Here is a 19142-nt window from a genome sequence, read left to right as displayed (position 1 = left end):
TGTAGTATCTCCATAGAAGCCTACAAGACCGTTGTCCGGCTGAATACAGCGTTTAGATTCTGCCCATTCGTGTAATGCTGCTAGGTATTCTGCTTCGGAGGCAAATCCGCGATATGTCTGGGAAGCTGGTCGGAGCGTCGACGTTTCTGATGGCGCGATGCTGGCTGAGTCTGCTAGGAGAGTTCGCGATGTGTCCGTGGAAGTTCGGAGATCTGCGGCGTTTTGCATCGTGACAGAAGACGTGGCGTATGTTTTATCTGTGTCTCTCGGAGTTCGAGCAGGGTTATGGGATGCTTTCGTGAGTAGTCCGATCGAAGCAGTATCCGTGGGAGATAGTCAGTGCAGTGAATGTAGTCAGAACATGTAGCGACATCAAGGTAGACACCATGCCATGCTTACTCTCCCAGATTCTGTCAGTCTGAGGCTCTCTTTGGCCTATCTGCCGTTCAACAGCATCTTCTATGCAGCCAAGACGAGGCGCAGCTCTACGCAGTCCCGCAAAGTCTCGCCGTGTGGCCGTTGACCTGTTACACCATGAATGCGATGCATGTGCGGCTCAAGAACCGGCAGATGCAGTTGGAGAGGCGTGAGAGGTCAAAGGCGGAGGCCCCGCGGGAGAGTAAGCCTCGGCGCAAGGATAAAAATAGGTGATCGGACCCAACCCCGGAAGTATGTATGTCGTGGTGAATGTTCATTCTCTGCAGTGGCCGCGAGAGCTCATCGAATTTGGGTATGTTCTTGCGCGTCAAAGGAGGAGGCGGAATCCCACAGAGTCCGACATTGAGGTGGATCAGGAGACCAACTTTTCAGCGGAAGAGTAAGGGAGTGCTCTGGTTCTCAGAATCTTCCCGCGTTAGAGAGGGAAAGACGACCGACAGCAAGTATGACAGCCAAAGCGCATCCGAATCGAAAGCCGCGGAGCTCGGTGGAGGACAGGCACAGCAAGGTCAACAAGAAGCAGTGAAGAAGGAGAAATTGACTCTGTCAGAGGAACAAGAAAAGCAAGAGCAGAAGCAAACCGGCCAACAGAAGAAAGGAGGATCTGGTCTGCCGGCACTGGCCATCTTCGCCGTTGGCTTCCCTCTGGGCTGGTATCTGAGCGATTACAGACCATTTGGCAGGAGTAATGCGTCCTCTGAACCCTCCGATTTCATCAAGTACACATTAGCTGCCAAGGAGGATGTCTCTTCTACGGCTGCCATTTTCAGATTAAGGCCTTCCTCAAAAGCCACAATTGATCTTGACGACCCAAATCTTGAGCGAGCTATTACAAGCGTCGAATTCAAGCAGCCTCAGTTGCAAATTGCGCGATCATACACGTGTCTGCCGCAGGAGCGTGGACAGCACATGGACGAGCTGCGGTTCTTGATTCGCAAAGAGCGCAAAGGCGAGGTCTCCAATTACTTGCACAGGCTACCAAACAACGCTGAGATAGACGTGCGCGGCTTATATCCAGAGTATGTTCTGCCTGAGGACATACAGAGCGTGGCATTCCTGGTTGGAGGCACAGGCATTGCTCCTGCAATGCAAGCAGCAGATATTCTCGCTGGTCAAGCAGACATCCACATTCTATGGTCGAGCCGGAGAAGAGAAGATTGCATAGGCGGCTACAACGACACCAAGCCAGCTAGTCAGCGCTGGAGCTTTTGGCCACGCTCAACGCCTGTCCAAAACTCCTCTGACGCTGCCGATCTGCAGGGCGTCGAGAAGGGAGCTCTGGTGTCTATGCTGGAGAGGTTGAAGACCAATTCAGTTTCAGAAGACGAACAGAGGTCACGCTTGTCAGTGGACTATTTCATTGACGACGAGGGCAGTTTCGCGAACCCGGAAGATGTGAAGCGCATGCTGAGCTCGCTTTCAAAAGGGGACCAATCTGGTCGCAAGATTTTGATCGTCTCTGGCCCCGAGGGTTTTGTAGGCCACTGGGCTGGATCTAAGCAATGGTCAGATGGACGAGAAGTCCAGGGTCCACTTCGAGGTATTCTTTCCACCCTTGATCTCGAGGGCTGGGAAGTCGTGAAGCTATGAGCGGAGATGCTTTACTTTGTTTCAAGCAGCTTTGAGCATCAAGGATTTCTTAAACCCTAACCTGATACCCGGTCTAGCACTTCCACATACCAGGCTCGACCCGAACGAGAATGCAGGGCCCGATACGGAAGCCGAATGTATGTGGTGCCAATGCCAAAGATTTCACTGCCAAGGAAGCATTCAACTGGAACACGCTCAAGAAATTTGACTTCCTTGGCACAGGCTTGACAGTAGCTGGCATAGGCATGTTCTCCGCTGCAATCAGTCTCGGAGGCACAGCGCCAGACGGGTGGGAAACGTCGTATGTGCTTGCATTGCTGATTGTCGGCTTCCTGCTCATTGTTGCTTTGTGACATAAATCGTGGTATCTCGGCACCGATCCGATCCGATGGTGACGTCCGTTTGATGCAGCCGAACGGCGAGCTAGAAGACAGTGCCGTAATGCCGTGGCCGTGGCAATGGCTCGGCGCCAACAGCGTCATGGATTGGCGTGCATCTTTGTCCCGGGCCCGGCGTTGGCTTGGCGTGGTCTACGACCTCTATAGAGCCCCGCCCCGCCCCGTGAGGCTCTGGTCTCTCCCGGACACCTCTGGAAAAGTGCACCAGGAACGCTCGCTCGGCCAAGATGCTGTTCGTCCGCCAGCTGTGCACGCTGTGCGAGAAGACGTTGATCATTGTCTTCATGCGACATTGGCTGAGTACCTTGATCCGAGCATTTTTGGCGCCCGTCATTTTCATGTTCATCATTTCATATGCGAAGAATTTCTTCGTGCCTCCATCGGAATTTGGCATTGGAACTCCGACGGCACTTCGATCGCTCAGTGAAGCCGTGCGCGCCTCAGCCGGCGGTCGCGACTTGGTCGTGGTGGCCCACAATGCATCGACGGCAAGCGACATTGCCACAGTGACAGAAGCTCTTCGTGGGCCCATCACCGCGCAAGGAAAGACGTTTCAAGTGGTGGACAGCGAGCAAGAGTTGCTCACACTGTGCCCAAGCTCAATCAGAGGCGTCTCTCCATGCTTTGGCGCAGTCGTATTTGACTCTTCGCCCGACACAGGCGCTTCTTGGAACTATACCATCAGAGCAGACGGCGCGTTGGGGCAAAACATATATGTCAACACTCAGAACAATGATGCTGAGATTTACACGCTTCCGCTGCAGCGCGCCATCGATGCCGCTATAGCATCCCAGAACGCCACCACTCTTCCGGACGCCATCCTTCAATATCCTTTCACCACCAAAACACCAGAAGAGCGACAGCGGAATATTACACGCCTGTACATGGGCTCTCTAATCGATATCCTGGCCGTGGCTTACTTTATTGGCATTGTGGGAATCTGTTACCAGTTGACAGGACAGATGGCTCAGGAACGAGAATTGGGCATGGCTCAGCTTGTCGAAAGTATGATGCCCAACAAGCAGAGGTGGATGCCGCAAGCCGCTCGTCTGCTGTCACTTCACATCTCGTTTGATATCCTTTATTTCCCAAGCTGGGTCATCATGGGCATCATCGTCGCTGTGCTGAATTATCCCCATTCGGAAATGGGCATCTTGGTGGGCTACTTCATCATGTCTGGACTTGCCTTGGCCTCTTGGAGCATTGCTTTTGCGGCCCTCTTCAGGAAATCACAGCTTTCCGGCATCACAGTCACAATTACATCAATCGTGCTTGCAATCATCATTCAAGTCATCCCTCCCGTGGCCACCGGTGCGGCGATCATTCTCAGTTTGCTCTTTCCATCCATCAATTATACTCTGTTCATTATCTATATGGCGTATTGGGAGCAACAGAATCTCGGTGCGAACCTGCAAGAAGCACCTCCGACTGCTCCTTGGCGCGTCCCGGGATACGTCTTCTTCATCTTTTGCGCCATCCAGATCGTGCTTTACCCTCTGATCGGCGCCTTCATCGAGCGGGTCAAGTACGGCACAGCTACCAAGTCAAGACAGCTCCGGTACGATCCCAGTGAGCAACCGGAGACAGTGAAGATCTCGGGGCTTTCGAAGCACTACCTTCCTAGCTGGCTTGCAAGAAACGTCTGGTCACGCTTCGGCAAAAATCCGCCGCAGACCGTCAAAGCCGTTGACAATGTGAGCTACTCGGTGCTGAAAGGTCAAATCCTGGTCCTTCTTGGTGCAAACGGGTCAGGCAAAAGTACGACTCTCGACACCTTGGCGGGATTGCAGAAGCCGACAAGTGGCAGTATTGAGATGGATGCCACGGGTGGAATTGGACTCTGTCCTCAAAAGAACGTGCTTTGGAATGAGCTGACTGTTTATGAGCACGTTAGGATTTTCAACCGTCTCAAAGCTACAGGACAGACCGACACCAAAGCACAACTCACCGATCTGGTTCATGGCTGCGATCTCGAACAGAAAATCAATGCTCGATCGGAGACCCTTTCTGGAGGTCAAAAGCGAAAATGTCAGCTTGCCATGATGTTGACTGGTGGCTCTAGCCTCTGCATGATGGATGAAGTAAGCTCGGGACTAGATCCACTAAGTCGAAGGAAGATCTGGGACATTATTTTGGCCGAACGAGGAAGACGTTCGATGTTACTTACAACTCACTTCTTGGATGAAGCTGATCTGCTCTCGGATGACATCGTGGTTATGTCTAAGGGCAATGTGGTTGCTCATGGCTCGGCGGTCGAATTGAAACATCATCTTGGTGGGGGCTACCGTGTCAGGATCTATCATGAGGATGAAAAGGAGCTCTCGGAAAAGCTGCAAGCGACCCGAAAGACCGTATATCACGACCAAACTGTGTATCACCTGCAAGACTCGTCCGAGGCGGCACGTTTCGTAGCAGAGCTTGAGCGCCATGGTGTATCCGACTATCAAGTCAATGGACCAACTATTGAGGATGTATTCCTCAAGCTGGCCGAGGAAGTGAAAGATGAGCTGGAGAAGGGCAAAGAATACGATGCGTCTCCGGCATTGAGCGATGGGGAGGCTGCTGCTCCCGAAGACTCTGATAAGCACCTTCAGCTGCTACCAGGACGGCAGCTCTCCTTTTTCGCACAGACATGGGTCCTCTTCCGGAAACGCACGACTATTCTGGTTCGAAACAAATGGCCTTATCTGGTAGCCTTGCTACTTCCTATCATCGCTGCGGGATTGGTGACTCTCTTCCTACAGAACTTCGATCCGCTCTCGTGTGAGCCAACAGACTTGGTTTCAACGTCCACTACCTTCTCTTTGAGCAGTGTTCTGGCCTTTGGAGCTGACATCCCCCTCGGACCGCCAAATCAAAACCTCCTACCAGAATTTCGAACCTTGTTCCCATTTCTCGCAGCCAATACCAGCTCCCTTCAGCTTGTCGATTCACTGGATGCGTTCACCAATTACATCAGCGCCAATTACTCATCAGTCACGCCGGGAGGTATTTTCGATGGAAACACACCTACATTTGCATGGAGGGGTGATTATGGAATGCAATATGCCATTGCAGCCCAGAACCTCATTCACAATAGCCTGCTCGACATTCCGATCTTCACATCGTATCAGCCGTTCGACGAGCCATGGGCGCCTGACGCTGGTCAGAGCCTGCAGTTCATCCTATACTTCGGACTAGCAATGTCTGCTTTCCCGGGCTTCTTCGCCCTGTACACGAATATCGAGCGTCTTCGCAATGTCCGAGCCTTGCATTACTCGAATGGAATCCGCGCAGGCCCTCTGTGGCTCGCCTACACCTGCTTTGACTTCTTGATTGTGCTTCTTGTGAGCGCGATTTCGATCATTATTTTTGTGGGCACTTCCAGCGTTCTTTACGCTCCAGGGTATCTTCTTGTCGTATTCGCGCTATATGGGCTATCTGCGACACTCACAGCCTATGTGGTCTCCCTGTACACCACGAGTCAGCTTGCCACCTTTGCATTTGCCGCCGGAGGGCAGTGCAGCTTCTTCCTGCTCTACTTTATTGCATATATGTGCATCATCACTTATGCACCGGTATACGCCATCGACCGCTACGTCAACTACGCAAATTTCACAATTGCGTTATTCTTCCCCTCTGGCAATCTGCTGCGGGCTCTTTTACTGAGCTTGAACGAGTTTTCGCTACTCTGTCGAGGCAACGACATTGCTTCGTACCCTGGCGACATTCTCGTATATGGCGGACCAATCCTCTACCTCATCCTCCAGTCAATAGCACTGTTCATCTGGCTTGTCTGGTATGACAGTGGTTGGAGGCCAGGCTTCCTAGCTCGCACGAAACATAAAACTCCCGACGCCGAAGAGATCGATGAGATGGATCCCGAAGTGTACGCAGAGGCAGCTCGGGTTGACGGCGCGAAAGACGAGCTTCTTGTAAAGCACGTCACCAAGGCATTTCGGTCATTCGTTGCCGTCCAAAATGTGTCCTTTGGCGTGCCGCATGGCGAGACCTTCGCTTTGCTCGGCCCCAATGGCGCTGGTAAATCAACGACCATCGGACTCATTCGAGGCGATATAAGACCAAGCGATCGGACAAGTGATATCCTGATTGAAAATACCTCTATCATTGATCACCGAGCAGCAGCTCGTGCCAACTTAGGAGTCTGCCCACAATTCGATGCGATGGATCAGATGACAGCCATCGAGCATCTACGATTCTATGCGCGAGCAAGAGGAGTGCACGATGTTGAGCACAATGTCGAACAGGTTATTCACGCCGTGGGCTTAGCACCGTTCAAGAATCGCATGGCCGCGAAGCTGTCTGGTGGGAATAAGAGGAAGCTTAGCTTAGGAATCGCGCTTATGGGCAATCCTAGCGTGCTGCTGCTGGACGAACCTTCAAGCGGCATGGATGCTGCTTCCAAGCGAGTCATGTGGCGTACTCTTGCTGCCGTGTCTACCGCACGTTCTTTAGTCATCACTACGCATTCTATGGAGGAGGCAGATGCTCTCGCAGATCGTGCAGGCATCATGGCCAAGCGAATGCTTGCACTGGGCACTTCCGATCAGCTAAGGAAGACACACGGCGATGCTTATCACGTTCACGTCGTGCACAAGAACGCGCCTCACAGCACAGAAGCAGAGATGGGAGAGATGAAATCATTCATCCGCAGTACCTTCCCTCACGCTCAGGTCGAAGATCGTGTTTTCCATGGCCAAATGAGATTCAGCGTACCAAACGACCGCACCGCGCAACGTGCGGACTCTTCACCTCTCGCGGAGAAGAGCATGGACGACAAAACGGGTGCATGGACGAGTATACATGTAGAGCCAGCGAGCGGCATTTCGAATGGCATCAGCTCGCTGTTCCACATTCTCGAGACCAACAAGGAGAAGCTCGGATTCGAGTACTACTCTGTGAGCCAAGCTACGTTGGATCAAGTATTTTTGAGTATTGTGACGAAACACAACGTCGTGGAGGAGAACTATGCACGTACACATGGGCAAAGAAAGCTCACGGCGTGGCAGAAGACGAAACAAGGAATTGCGACAGTATATCATAATGCATAAGCAAAACTTACAGAATTGGAGGACAGAACATTGAGGATATGGCGTGGCATAGAATAGCATAGCATAGCGGGATGCAGCATTTACGGGAGGACCAGCGATAGATACCCTGATGTATAGGCGTAGATTGCGATGTATCCAAGTACTTTTCCTTGTCACGTCTTCAGCATAATTACACCAACACCGCGACATGGAGCTGGATCTTCCTGCCAATGACGCGGGTCGACCGTCCGTGTCTCCGCGTAATCAGTATCCAGCTTCAAAGAATTTCTCTTCATTTTCATCCGCGCATCGATTGATCGATCAACCAACCAACCGGTCAACATCTTCAAAATTTCATCAGATCTATCTCCCCGGCAGCTTTCCCCCCAACCGAGCATGTCGAAGGCAGCTGAGAGAAGGAAAGAAAGCATTGGACCATGTCACGAATCAAGCAGAAAAAAAAACCCACGGCGGAAGATCCGAAGGAACAGATTCATGCCCCCCCCCCCCCCCCCCGGCAGCTCATGAGCAATCTCATGCGTGGTTTGGCTAAGAGTATATTTCCTTGTTTATGGAAATTGTTCGATTGATTTCGATGGCAATGGCAATAGACAAAAATTCGCTCGAGGAATTCGAAACATTCATTTCATGGCATCGGGGGGCGATTATGTGCTGGATCGTGAGTACGACGGGACGGGAAGTCTTTTGGCTATACTATGGCTTCCGACAGGAGAAATCTTTGCAATGGAAGAGGACACAAGCCATATTGAAAGAGCAGTCCGTAGAAATGGGAGAGCAATACGATGCTCCGGAAAGTGTGGACCTCATCCTGCCGTTCATCGAAAGCTTTCATCTGCAGGATAGATACGCTTGCTCAGCTCAAGGAGCCAGATCCGAAGAAGTATTCCAAGCTTCAACGAATTCTTTGTGAGAGAGCTCAAGCCCGATGCTCGACCCGTCGATGAGCCGGATAATGATCGGGTTGTCTCAAGCCCGGCAGATTGCATGCAGGCTTACCGTATTCCCCACGATCGACTTGGCACAGAAGTTTTGGATCAAAGGGTTTGGCTTTTCTCTGGAGGGGCTGCTTGGGTCAAAAGAGCTGGCGCAGGACTTTGATGGCGGCTCCATCAACATTGCACGTCTCGCGACTCAAGATTATCATCGATGGCATGCACCGACGTCGGGAACGGTGGACAGCATTACAGACATACCTGGAACGTATTACACTGTTAATCCACAGGCTATCAACGAGCCAGGTACACTCGATGTCTTCTGCGAGAATAAGCGATCTGTGATGATGCTCAAACGCGCCGCCACAGGCTCACGGGTCGCGCTTATTGCCGTCGGCGCTATGCTGGTGGGTAGCATAAGATACAATCCTGGTATTCAGCAAGGCGCGGAGGTGACGGGAGGTCAGTGTCTTGGCGCATTTCTCTACGGTGGTAGCACCGTCATTGTGCTGTATCCGGAGAACGAGGTTGAATTGGACCAGGACCTCGTCAAAAACTCGACCGAGAGTGTATGTGAGACTCTGGTCAGAGTCGGAGAGCGGGTAGGGATGTCTCCTTGATCGTCTTGATACAGAAACATCAAAGCACCCTTAAAAACCTATCTTGGGGTATCATGCTCCTATGCGGTTGTGGTTCCATTTCGTGCTCATCGTGAATCATCTCTGCGTCGCCGTCGTTCTTCATATGGCGATCTTGACCTGCTTCGATCGCGCCTTCGCGCTCTCTCTCGGCTTCGGGGTCGATCTTCGTGATGTCGCCGCGGCCGGTAGGTGTCATCTTGACGTCGATCTCTGCTCCGCTCATGATGCTTCCTGTCTCTCGATCGGGAACGCGAGTGTGAGTGGTGGCGATGCCTGTGTCGATTCCGGACGCCGTCTCTTGATCGTGATCGCGAACGCCTTCGTACGCCTTCTCTTGACCGTGATCGTGATCGTGAACGCCTCCGTTTCCGGTCGTCTCTATCGTCGCGGTGCCCGCGTCGTTCTCTGCTCCTGCTTCGATCCTTCCTTCGGTGCTCTCTGTGACGGTGTCTGTCCTTCTTCTCTCGAGACCCCAGCGCCGTGGAGCGATCGTCACCATTCTCGTCGTCGCCAAGAGCTTCTTTGAGAGCCTTGTTGACGTCCTTTCGACTGATTTTGCTCTCTCCAAGCGGCTCAAAGTTCGCATTGCCTCGATCGGGCACAGGTAGGCCAAGCGCTCGCGCCATGGCTTCTTCTTCGGCCTCCTTCACTTTGCGCTTCTCCTCGGCTTTCCTCTCTGCTTCTTTGGCTGCTCTTTCCTCAGGCGTGAGCTCCGCATCTTCAGCTTTGGCATACCAGCCCAGGTCCTTGTTCTTTGCCCAGCGGCCGACTGGTGCCATCAAAGAGTGGCCGAGATAATTCTCGCGACGGTTGGACGATTTGACATCGTCCCACGAGAAGTTCACGCCACCGCGCGAGCCCTCCTTGCGGACCGATTGTAGAAGATCCATGCTCGCGAATGATGTGGTGTGAGTGTAGGTGGAAGCGGAGTATGGATGTGGAAGTGGGAGCGGGGGTTGGTGAAGGTTCGCAGGGAAAATAAGGGTTGGTTGGCGCGTGCGGTCATAGGGCTGAAGCTCGTGAAATGCAAGGTACGTGTACTTTATTTCGCTTCATAGCCAAATCTCGATTGAGGCTTTGAATAACTTCAATTGACCAAGACAACGATGGTCAAGCGATGGAAGGCCAACACGCTGCTGGTGTCGGCTTGTGCTGTGCTAGCTGCAGCGCAGGACTCTGACACGCCGGCCTTCAGCAAAGCTTCCAATGATAGCCTGTTATGGGGAGCTTACAGACCAAATCTATACTTTGGCCTTCGACCACGAATACCGAAATCCATCCTGACTGGCCTCTTGTGGGCTAGAGTCGAGGACTACACTTCTGTTCAGAACGATGTGCGATATACCTGCGAGCAGCATGACGGCATGGCTGGCTACGGCTGGGATGCGTACGATCCTCGAACAGGTGGTGTGCAGGTTGTGCACGACAAGGGCAACGGCATCGACATTGAGACCAGCTTCGTCAAGTTCGACGACGGCAAGGGTGGCTGGGGCGCCCGAGTGAAGGGCACGCCGCGACAAGATGCCGGGCGAAGAGAAGGCAGCTCTGGATCGGGGCCAGAGGACATGAAGACTGCCATCTGGTTCACAATTAGTGCTGAAGGCCTGGGTTCCATTGAGGCCCAAGACAGCGATAGTGGTGAAGAGCATGGCTACGCTGGGGATGTGATTCTGGACGGCCAGGCTCAGGGACTTGGAGACTTCAAGCTCACTGTGACTGCACCTAGGGGCAATTCGCACCCTGTTCACAATCATCCTTCATACCAGTCAAGACCATTAGATCATACATTTGTCCATTCACATCAACTGCCAGAAGAGGCTCTTTGGCAGGCCAAAGGTAAGTGCATGGCATTCAATATTCTTCTGGGATGCTCATTCTGACTGAGCATCCCGACAGCAATTCTATTCAATTCTATGAAAAGTACAATCGATGAATACATCGAGGAGTATACATCGGATAAGATGCCACCGCCATGGCAGACATATCTGATTCAGAACAAGCCCGGCTCAGGAAACATGCACTTCGTCCAGAAAGTGTTTGAGGGCGAATTCGAATTCGACATTCTGTTCGCTCCTGAGTCCGCCGAGAAAGCTCCGACTTCAGATGATCTTACGAAACAGCTCAAGAAAGTCCTTGAGCAATTCGATGAGAAGTATCTCGATGTACACAAGCCGCTGGCTCCCTTCGATGATAAGAAGTGGCTGCCGTTTAGCAAGTCACTGTTCAGTAACTTGATTGGTGGAATTGGCTACTTCTATGGCGACCAGGTCATCGATCGCTCCTACGCACCAGAGTACGAGGAAGAAAACGAGGGTTTTTGGCAAGAAGCCGAAGAAGCAAGAGCGCGCAACCAGCAAAAACTCGAAGGCCCTTACGAGCTTTTCACCTCGATTCCCTCGCGACCATTCTTCCCTCGTGGTTTCCTCTGGGACGAAGGTTTTCACTTGCTCCCCATTCTGGACTGGGACGCTGAGCTCGTGATGCAGATCATCAGCTCTTGGTTCAATACGATGGACGAGGATGGTTGGATACCTCGTGAACAGATTCTCGGGTCCGAAGCTAGAAGCAAGGTGCCTCAGGAATTCCAGGTTCAATATCCTCACTACGCCAATCCACCCACTTTGTATATTGCGCTTGAAGCTCTCGTGGACAAGATCGATGGTAAGACCGGAGCAGGCGCCCCACTCGAAAAGACTGCTGGCGATGTTGGGGGCCAGAAGCTTGCAAGCCCAGAGTCTGTAAAGGCATGGCTCAAAGAGCTCTACCCTCTGCTTCAACGCAACTTCGAATGGTATCGAAAGACCCAGTTCGGAGACATCAAATCGTACGATCGCGAAGCCTTCAGCTCAAAGGAGGCATACCGATGGCGAGGCAGGACCCCACGCCACATCCTTACATCAGGTCTAGACGACTATCCACGTGCACAGCCACCTCATCCTGGTGAGCTTCATGTCGATCTTATCAGCTGGATGGGTTTACTCAGCCGCAACTTGCATAGGATTGCGTCTTACCTTGGAGAGAAAGACGACGAGGCAAAGTACTCGAAGATTGCGGAGGCGATCCGAAGAAACGTTGATGACCTGCATTGGGACAACGACGAGAAGACTTACTGTGATGCGACTATCGATGACTACGAGGAGAGTGTCCATGCCTGTCACAAAGGCTACATAAGCATTTTCCCATTCATGGCTGGCCTTCTCGATGGTAAGCACGAGCATCTGAAGAATATTCTAGATCTCATCGCCGATGAAGAAGAGCTTTGGAGTCCGCACGGCATTCGCAGTCTAAGCAAAAATGATGAATTTTATGGCACTGAGGAGAATTATTGGAGAAGTCCGGTGTGGATGAACATGAATTATCTCATTGTGAAGGAACTATACGTAAGTCTCTCAAAAGTAGGCTGTGGTGCAACGTAGCTAACTTCCTTCACAGAATACCGCTCAGCAGCCCGGTCCGCAGCAGAAGCGTGCCGCCACCATGTACAGTGCGCTGAGGAAGAACCTGGTCGATACAGTCTACAAATCCTGGCTAGAGACCGGCTTTGCATGGGAACAGTATAACCCGGAAACAGGCGCCGGTCAGCGAACACAGCACTTCACTGGCTGGACGAGCTTGATTGTCAAGATCATGGCTATGCCTGATCTAAGCGGGAACAAGGGCCATGATGAGCTCTAGTGAGTACATTACCTCTTTTGCGTATGTAAACTCATCATGTAGACCTTGTATGCATCAACATGACAAGCCTTTTGGTGGCTTCGCCTGAATCCTGGAGTTGCTGAGAAGATGTCTGATTGTATTTTCAGAAGCGTGCTAGGCCGATACTCATACAACGTCCCAGACGGTCAATGGATCACAGAAAATCACGGAATGGCACAAAGATGCTCTCGCAAACTTCCGATACCGCATGGTCGAGTTCCCGAACAACGCCACAAGCCAGTACTCCCAGCAGCGAAGACATGTCTTTAAAGTACACGGCTGAAGAAGCCATGTCAAATTTTTGTCACAATCGACTCGTTTGCAGTACCGCGCATTGCCAGTCTTTCTCTCGTCGTCATCATCCCGAGTTGTGCTATCACCCTAGCTTCTTGGGGATTGAAGATGCGGAGGCTGGAGGTATGATTCGAGTCGGGTAGTTCTATCGCGACGTCCATGAACGGCAAACGATGGTGGACGACATTGAGTTCCAGGATTTCAAGCAGGATCATCACCTGCAAACTCACGTGCCATCTGCGGTAGTGTCGTCATTGACAGATGAGACTCTTCCACGGAGGTCGAGCGAAGGCAGATATTACAGTATCCAGCTACAGTCACAGCAGCCTGATCCGGGTGCTCTCGCTGACGATCCACTGTTACCGCAGAGTAAAATAGAACAGGTCATGGGCCATATGGACGGGACTGCAGCGGAGCCGGAGCAAGGAAATATTGTCCTTTAGTTTTTTTTTTGGATGGGCCGAAAATTTACTCTATTTCTATTTTGCATGATAGCAACGCGGCTCTACCTGTGCTTCCAGAGCAACTTCATCAACCGCAGACCCCAACCGTTTCGACCGTAACGACGAGTGAATATCTTGCACTAGAGGACGCAAGACAGGAACGCACTGAACGATGATCGTGCCCTGGGAACGAGTCAGTATAGTTTTGGAACGCCGAAAGGAGGCACGAACTCACTGCGACCTCGGATGAATACCATATGTTAGACATGGCGTTTCGCCAAAAGTACCGCTCGTCTTCTTGATTGCCATCAAACTTCCATTTTGTCCGTATGGCTGACTCGATAGCAACGACCATGCCCAAGCTCATGGTCAGGCAAAGTCCGATCTTTTCTTTGCGTTTCATGTCCAAGCTGTAAGTGATGATCCATGGGAAGGCAGCAAATACAAAGTCCATGATGATGTTGTAATCTGTGAAGAGTCAGTATCAAAGAAGAGGTCACGTTAGAAGGGCTGGGCTGAGGACAACGCACAGTTTCCTGCTTCTTTGAATTGATTTCGGGCACTCTTGTCGAGGCAGAAGTCGATTCGATACCACACGTCGTAGCTGGCACTGTTGCAGACTTTGCCCCATTCGACAATGATCTAGGTAGCCACTGTTAGTGTCGCTCTCGGTAGGTTGCGCCAAGTACCGTCGTGCATACCTTGGCAAAGTTACACGAGCACATGGTGACAATGCAGAACCAAAGCACGTAGTGGCACGCCTTCCAGTGGGAGAATCCTTTGGTCAACTTCAGAAGCGTGACTGCGAATGCAGTCTTGGTCAGGCTCTGGCCAAGGAGAGTACCACATGAGCTGATTATGATGAGGATGTGCATGCGTTCGTCCCATTTCGGATCAACGTAACCAGTGGCGTATTCGATTGTTATGATAATATCATTGACAGTGAGGATGACCCACGAGACTAGCAAAATGTAATCGTCGTACCACAAGCCGTGGCGGCGAAAACATTTGGTCCATACGCGAGCGGCGAGAAAAGCAGTCGCACCTGCCCACAAGGTCCAGAGTCCAACGTTGAGTTCTTTCTGAGGGTCGACGTAGTGTGTATTTGAATTCCTCTTCAAGAAGGCCATATCAGGATTCCATGCTGGGAGAGGTAGGCCGAATGCTAAAAGAGCGTGAAAGTGCCCAGACGGCGGTCGACGTCGGTCCTGCGGTGCTAAGTATAAAGAATGCGGTGGAAAGCGAAGGGCGAAGCGAAAACGGAAAGGTGGAAGAAAGGTGGAAGAAATGAAGAACAAGAAGCAGTATGTAGTATGACGAAGACATCTAGCGATATCTGGGCCAGGCTCGGCTGAAGGCAGCTCTCCTTATGGTAGTGTTTCCAGAGTGCAGTCTCATGCTGTTGCACGAGCTGCATACACCCTAGCCATACCGCGATCAGATACATTGCGAAGACGGCCTTGGGAGCCTCCGCTGCGTTCGCTGGGCCTACTTGTCGAGCTGGAAAAGCTCATCTATAACGATATTAACAGGATAAACGCTTCGACCATCGTTTCGACGGTCGCTCGATGAGTGCCAACAGCATGGCACGGCAATATCAAACGAACGCCATCATGGATTGCGATTGCCGGCTGGGGACAGTTTCCTCGTGATGGCCACGTTGAGCCGTGCCATATAGATTGTGAAGCATATAAAAGGTTAAGCGAAACGTGTGAGCGAGCCAGGAGCACCCGAAGACTTGCAGGGGTGATCGCGTGGGAGTCGGGCGGCGCGAATCGGCTGTGGCGTACGAGAAGCGCGCAAAAGAAGAAAATGCTGCCGATGGCGAGATGCGAGGCGTTGTGAGCAGGACGAAGGCGAGTGAATGGGCGAGTGCAGAGGTGTGTACTCTCGGTGTGAGGTCACTGGCACCAATCGGGGTTACTTACATCCGCAGCCTCGGCACGAACCTCCAGCATGCCGGGAGCTCCATTGTGTTGCTCTCCATCGGATAGCACGCAGAGATGCATCGGTAACTGAGCAGAGCAGAAATGGCAGCAAAGCGGCTCGCCAACGAGCTCGGCGCGTACAATCGCGAGCCTTCGCCGGCCCTCTCGCGCCTTGAGCCTGCCAGCGACCAGGACATCTTCCACTGGTCTGCGGTTCTGAGAGGGCCCGAGGGGACCGCGTACGAAGGTAGACAGAACGCGTGCGACCGGCGACGACAACGCCTCGATGCTGACATGCGTGTAGGCGGTCGATGGCACCTTTCAATCGCCGTACCCCAGCAGTATCCCAACACGCCTCCCGCCATACGATTCCAGACGCCCATCTGCCATCCCAACGTCAACTTCAAAACAGGAGAGATCTGCCTCGACCTGCTCAAGACCTCGTGGACGCCAGCGTACGGCATCGTGAGCACATTGGAAGCAGTACAGCAATTGTTGAGTGCGGGAGGAGAGCCGGATAGTCCGCTCAATATCGACTTGGCCGTGCTGCTGAGAGATGGTGACCTGGTGGGGGCCGAGGCACTGGTGAGATTCTACACACAAATGCTCGCTGTCCCGCGGCCGTGAGCAGAAAGATGTAATCCCAGCTCCTAGTCTCACGTGTAGCGGCCAACAGTCGGCCAGCATGGCCGCCACGCGACATTGAACGACCAACCTCGCAATCGCTGTCCGGCGCGCACTCCTTCCCGGCCTCCTTTTTCCGCTATACTGTCTCCTTGCTCCTAGGCATGTTTGAGTCGGCCATCAGCCCTTCACTCCTTCTCATTGCATCAATGTGGTATCGAAGAAGCGAGCAACCTCGAAGAGTTGGCTTTGGGTACATTGGCGTAGGCTGTGCTACTATACCGGATCTCTGATGTCGTTCGGCTTCCAGCATTATACGAGCGATCGGTTCACTTCTTGGCAGATCATGTTCTTGGTCGTTGGGTTCATCACAATTGGTGCCGGTCTATTAGTCATCGCGTTTATGCCGGACAACCCCATGAGCGCCAAGAGGCTCACGCACGCAGAGCGTGTGGCAGCAGTGAAGAGATTACGAGAAAACCAAACGGGTATTGAGAACAAGATATGTGGGCGAATCACGAGAATCTACAGCTGCTAACGCAGGCTCGGACAAGACATTGAAACCATATCAAGTCCTGCAATGCCTTGTGGATCCGCAAACAGCATTACTCTTTCTCATCACGACTGCAGCATCCATTCCGAATGGAGCCGTTGGCAGTTTCCAATCGATTCTAATCAAGTCATTCGGCTTCACGAACAAAGAGACGGCTCTGCTTCAGATACCCGGCGGAGTCATCGCTGTCATCAGCGTTCTCACAGCAACCTGGGCATCAGCACGCTGCAATGCTCGAGGGCTCAACATAATGTTCTGGAGCGCCATTGGTGGCCTGCTTGGAGGTGGCCTCCTGGCCTTTTCTTCTGATGACAACCGCGCTAGCAAGCTTGCGGGCAACTATATCACGCATGTCGTCGGTGCATTTCTGCCTTGTGCATACTCCTTTGCTGCAGCAAATACCGCTGGCCACACAAAGAAAGTCACTATGAACGCATTGCTTCTAATGGCGTTCTGCTTGGGCAACATCCTTGGACCTTTGACGTTCCGAAACGAGGATGCCCCATCTTACACTCCTGCCAAAGTCATGATTGTTGCCGTCGATTCTACCGCCATCGTCTTCTCGATCGCCTTGCTGGGTTGGTATTACCTCCAGAATCGAAAGCGGGAGAGGAACACTGCAACAGTACCTCACATGCCTGATTTTGAGTTTGCGGATCTCACGGATCGTGAAAATCCACATTTCAGATGTAAGTTCTTCATATTTACTTACCCATTGGGCTAAGCCGCTAACAAATCCATAGATAGTTACTAGGAATCGAAAATCTACATGCCGTTCATTAAATTCAATTCGAATCATCTTGCACTTTCGCCAAACGGCGAGAAGGCTTTCAATTCGCATGTGAACTTATATTGCCTGTGACATGTGAAAGCCCACAAAGAGTTGGCCCGTGCTCTGCGCGCGTCCTTTTTAAGCCCTTGAAGGCCGCAAGTTCTCCAACGTAGACCGGCCTACTTGTCGAGATACATCAACCGCTATGCCTCTGATCTTCGGCTTCGACGTCCCCTCATCATTCACAACCAGTCTCGGCTCACGCCACCAAGACCAAGAAACTCTCGAAGCATGGCGAGCATTCGAGCGCAGCATCCGTAGCTCAGTACTCCATTACCGCGACAAGATCATCATCTGGCAACTCGGCTTCCGCACAACAATAAGCGAAGACTGGTCCGGACCACAACCATCGATTCTGGCTAGAGAGCGCGAGCAGCATCGCTTCATCTGCACCATCATCGACGAGAAAGATGACATGCTTGAGCGGATTATTGGTCACATGATGGAGAGTGCGAAAGAAGAATTTGGCGAGTCGAGAGTGCAGTTCTGGTGTCAGTTGAAGGAAGGAGAGGAGAAGCGTTTCTGCGAAGATGCTGCTGAGGTGGCGCTTGCGCCGAAGGTGGTGAAATTGTTGCGGTTTGAGAGGGAGGAGATGCTACATGAGGTCGACATGAAGATCGCGGAATATCAGCAACTCGACGAGGAGCGACAGGCTGCGTGGCTGGGTGCAGTGCTGCTGAGTGTATTGTTCCTCACTATCTTGCTGCGCATATTCTGAACGAGACGCTGGCGGAAGGTTGCATCGCAGACACAATGGATGCCTCGTGAATGGAGAGGATTGTGCTAGCAAATATCAGCCTTTGAGTAGTCTCAGACATGACTTCCGATTTATGTCGATTGAATTTCTCGGTCTCCCTCCGGTCAGCTTTCTCGCCTCACATGTCGTTCACTTTCGGCTTTGATCTCCGCTCAACCATCAACGGCCATTTGCACCAACCAAGTTTCGTATACGACGCTTCATGCTGGACCAGATTCCGAGGCTCAATCGAACACGCCCATAAACGAGCTCCCATGTGCGACTATACCTTGTGGCAATACTCTACGATTTTCTTCAGCAGGCTTGACATCGATCGCTACGCACCTGAAATCCCAGGTCGAGCGCGCGAGTGCTGCATCATGGCTTTGAATAGCAGCAACGCCATCCAGGTACGCTCGAGAATCTTGAACACGTTTCGTGCCGCTCTGAGAGAATTTGGGATCATGAGAGTTGATCTCTGGTACTTGTCGGCAGATGGCGAGAAAGTTGAGGCGACGATTCAGGATGTCGTGGCTATGGGGCTGGAGTACGCTGCTACGAGCAGGAGTTCGGAGCACCAGGCTTGCCATGCCGTAGGAAACAGTGCTACTTCTGAGCAAAGTTCGTAAACTCAGAAAGAAAGACGAAGGGCAGGCAGTTGGCGCCGAACGTGACAGGATGAGCTTTGAAGAAGTCGTGCCCAGTGATAGTGAGGAGAACGATGGTCGCAGTCCACTGGGATACGCAAATGTGGTTGGTCGTGATTTTTGGAGGCCTGGAACTGGGCATACTTTCGAGCATTTTCTTGTCGAGTCGGCTGCGCAATTGTGTCATTACATGGAGTCTTGAACGCGTCCAGTCGGGAACTTGCACTAGGTGAAAGGCTTTGCAGACGGCTTTGACATGAGCGGTCAAACAGCAGCTTACTGTAGCAAACCACTACACAGACTTCAAAATCCGCCATTGACATTCTTTCTCTCCGAGAG

At 52.1% G+C, this 19142-nt stretch overlaps 8 protein-coding genes across 8 annotated transcripts; 7 read left to right on the top strand and 1 right to left on the bottom strand.

The window, feature by feature from the left end:
• The first annotated feature begins 932 nt into the window (after positions 1-932).
• Positions 933-2086, top strand: MYCFIDRAFT_161636 (uncharacterized protein). Its single transcript, XM_007925268.1, has one exon. It carries the CDS (start codon positions 1348-1350, stop codon positions 2026-2028), a length of 681 nt encoding a protein of 226 aa, XP_007923459.1. The 5' UTR covers positions 933-1347; the 3' UTR covers positions 2029-2086.
• A 567-nt stretch (positions 2087-2653) lies between these two features.
• Positions 2654-7477, top strand: MYCFIDRAFT_217177 (ABC transporter, ABC-A family; the record flags this gene model as incomplete). The annotated part of the gene is made up of 1 exon (XM_007925979.1): positions 2654-7477. The coding sequence occupies one exon, from the start codon at positions 2654-2656 to the stop codon at positions 7475-7477; it is 4824 nt and encodes a 1607-aa protein (XP_007924170.1).
• A 646-nt stretch (positions 7478-8123) lies between these two features.
• Positions 8124-10013, top strand: MYCFIDRAFT_186418 (uncharacterized protein; the record flags this gene model as incomplete). Its single annotated transcript, XM_007925267.1, has 3 exons — positions 8124-8383; positions 8468-9011; positions 9969-10013. 3 exons carry the CDS (start codon positions 8124-8126, stop codon positions 10011-10013), a joined length of 849 nt encoding a protein of 282 aa, XP_007923458.1.
• A 135-nt stretch (positions 10014-10148) lies between these two features.
• Positions 10149-12812, top strand: MYCFIDRAFT_59272 (glycoside hydrolase family 63 protein). The gene is made up of 3 exons (XM_007924428.1): positions 10149-10886; positions 10947-12430; positions 12483-12812. Exons 1-3 carry the CDS (start codon positions 10157-10159, stop codon positions 12723-12725), a joined length of 2457 nt encoding a protein of 818 aa, XP_007922619.1. The 5' UTR covers positions 10149-10156; the 3' UTR covers positions 12726-12812.
• A 707-nt stretch (positions 12813-13519) lies between these two features.
• MYCFIDRAFT_39730 (uncharacterized protein) lies at positions 13520-14613 on the bottom strand (the record flags this gene model as incomplete). Its single annotated transcript, XM_007924218.1, has 4 exons — positions 13520-13666; positions 13719-13951; positions 14014-14125; positions 14185-14613. 4 exons carry the CDS (start codon positions 14611-14613, stop codon positions 13520-13522), a joined length of 921 nt encoding a protein of 306 aa, XP_007922409.1.
• An 888-nt stretch (positions 14614-15501) lies between these two features.
• Positions 15502-17369, top strand: MYCFIDRAFT_210393 (uncharacterized protein). The gene is made up of 3 exons (XM_007925266.1): positions 15502-15658; positions 15716-17277; positions 17332-17369. The coding sequence occupies exons 1-2, from the start codon at positions 15514-15516 to the stop codon at positions 16036-16038; spliced, it is 468 nt and encodes a 155-aa protein (XP_007923457.1). The 5' UTR covers positions 15502-15513; the 3' UTR covers positions 16039-17277; positions 17332-17369.
• MYCFIDRAFT_88251 (uncharacterized protein) lies at positions 15503-17369 on the top strand. Its single transcript, XM_007925265.1, has 3 exons — positions 15503-16541; positions 16609-17277; positions 17332-17369. Exons 1-3 carry the CDS (start codon positions 16328-16330, stop codon positions 17340-17342), a joined length of 894 nt encoding a protein of 297 aa, XP_007923456.1. The 5' UTR covers positions 15503-16327; the 3' UTR covers positions 17343-17369.
• On the top strand, positions 17358-19123 carry MYCFIDRAFT_171855 (uncharacterized protein; the record flags this gene model as incomplete). The annotated part of the gene is made up of 9 exons (XM_007925264.1): positions 17358-17429; positions 17461-17478; positions 17521-17979; positions 18004-18100; positions 18144-18200; positions 18226-18777; positions 18815-18983; positions 19016-19032; positions 19065-19123. 9 exons carry the CDS (start codon positions 17358-17360, stop codon positions 19121-19123), a joined length of 1500 nt encoding a protein of 499 aa, XP_007923455.1.
• Between the last annotated feature and the right edge of the window lie 19 nt (positions 19124-19142).

This window comes from Pseudocercospora fijiensis, assembly GCF_000340215.1.
Source record: "Pseudocercospora fijiensis CIRAD86 unplaced genomic scaffold MYCFIscaffold_2, whole genome shotgun sequence".
Classification (NCBI taxonomy): Eukaryota; Fungi; Ascomycota; class Dothideomycetes; order Mycosphaerellales; family Mycosphaerellaceae; genus Pseudocercospora; species Pseudocercospora fijiensis.
This window is presented reverse-complemented; position numbering and strand designations above follow the sequence as displayed.

Excerpts from the sequence above, each read along its gene's own strand:
- MYCFIDRAFT_210393 (XM_007925266.1), top strand. The coding sequence starts at position 15,514 with ATGGCAGCAAAGCGGCTCGCCAACGAGCTCGGCGCGTACAATCGCGAG. Across the intron at positions 15,659-15,715 it reads CGAGGGGACCGCGTACGAAG|GCGGTCGATGGCACCTTTCA; the intron begins GTAGACAGAACG and ends ACATGCGTGTAG.
- MYCFIDRAFT_161636 (XM_007925268.1), top strand. The coding sequence starts at position 1,348 with ATGGACGAGCTGCGGTTCTTGATTCGCAAAGAGCGCAAAGGCGAGGTC.
- MYCFIDRAFT_88251 (XM_007925265.1), top strand. The coding sequence starts at position 16,328 with ATGTCGTTCGGCTTCCAGCATTATACGAGCGATCGGTTCACTTCTTGG. Across the intron at positions 16,542-16,608 it reads GGGTATTGAGAACAAGATAT|TCCTGCAATGCCTTGTGGAT; the intron begins GTGGGCGAATCA and ends AACCATATCAAG.
- MYCFIDRAFT_59272 (XM_007924428.1), top strand. The coding sequence starts at position 10,157 with ATGGTCAAGCGATGGAAGGCCAACACGCTGCTGGTGTCGGCTTGTGCT. Across the intron at positions 10,887-10,946 it reads GGCTCTTTGGCAGGCCAAAG|CAATTCTATTCAATTCTATG; the intron begins GTAAGTGCATGG and ends GCATCCCGACAG. Across the intron at positions 12,431-12,482 it reads TCATTGTGAAGGAACTATAC|AATACCGCTCAGCAGCCCGG; the intron begins GTAAGTCTCTCA and ends CTTCCTTCACAG.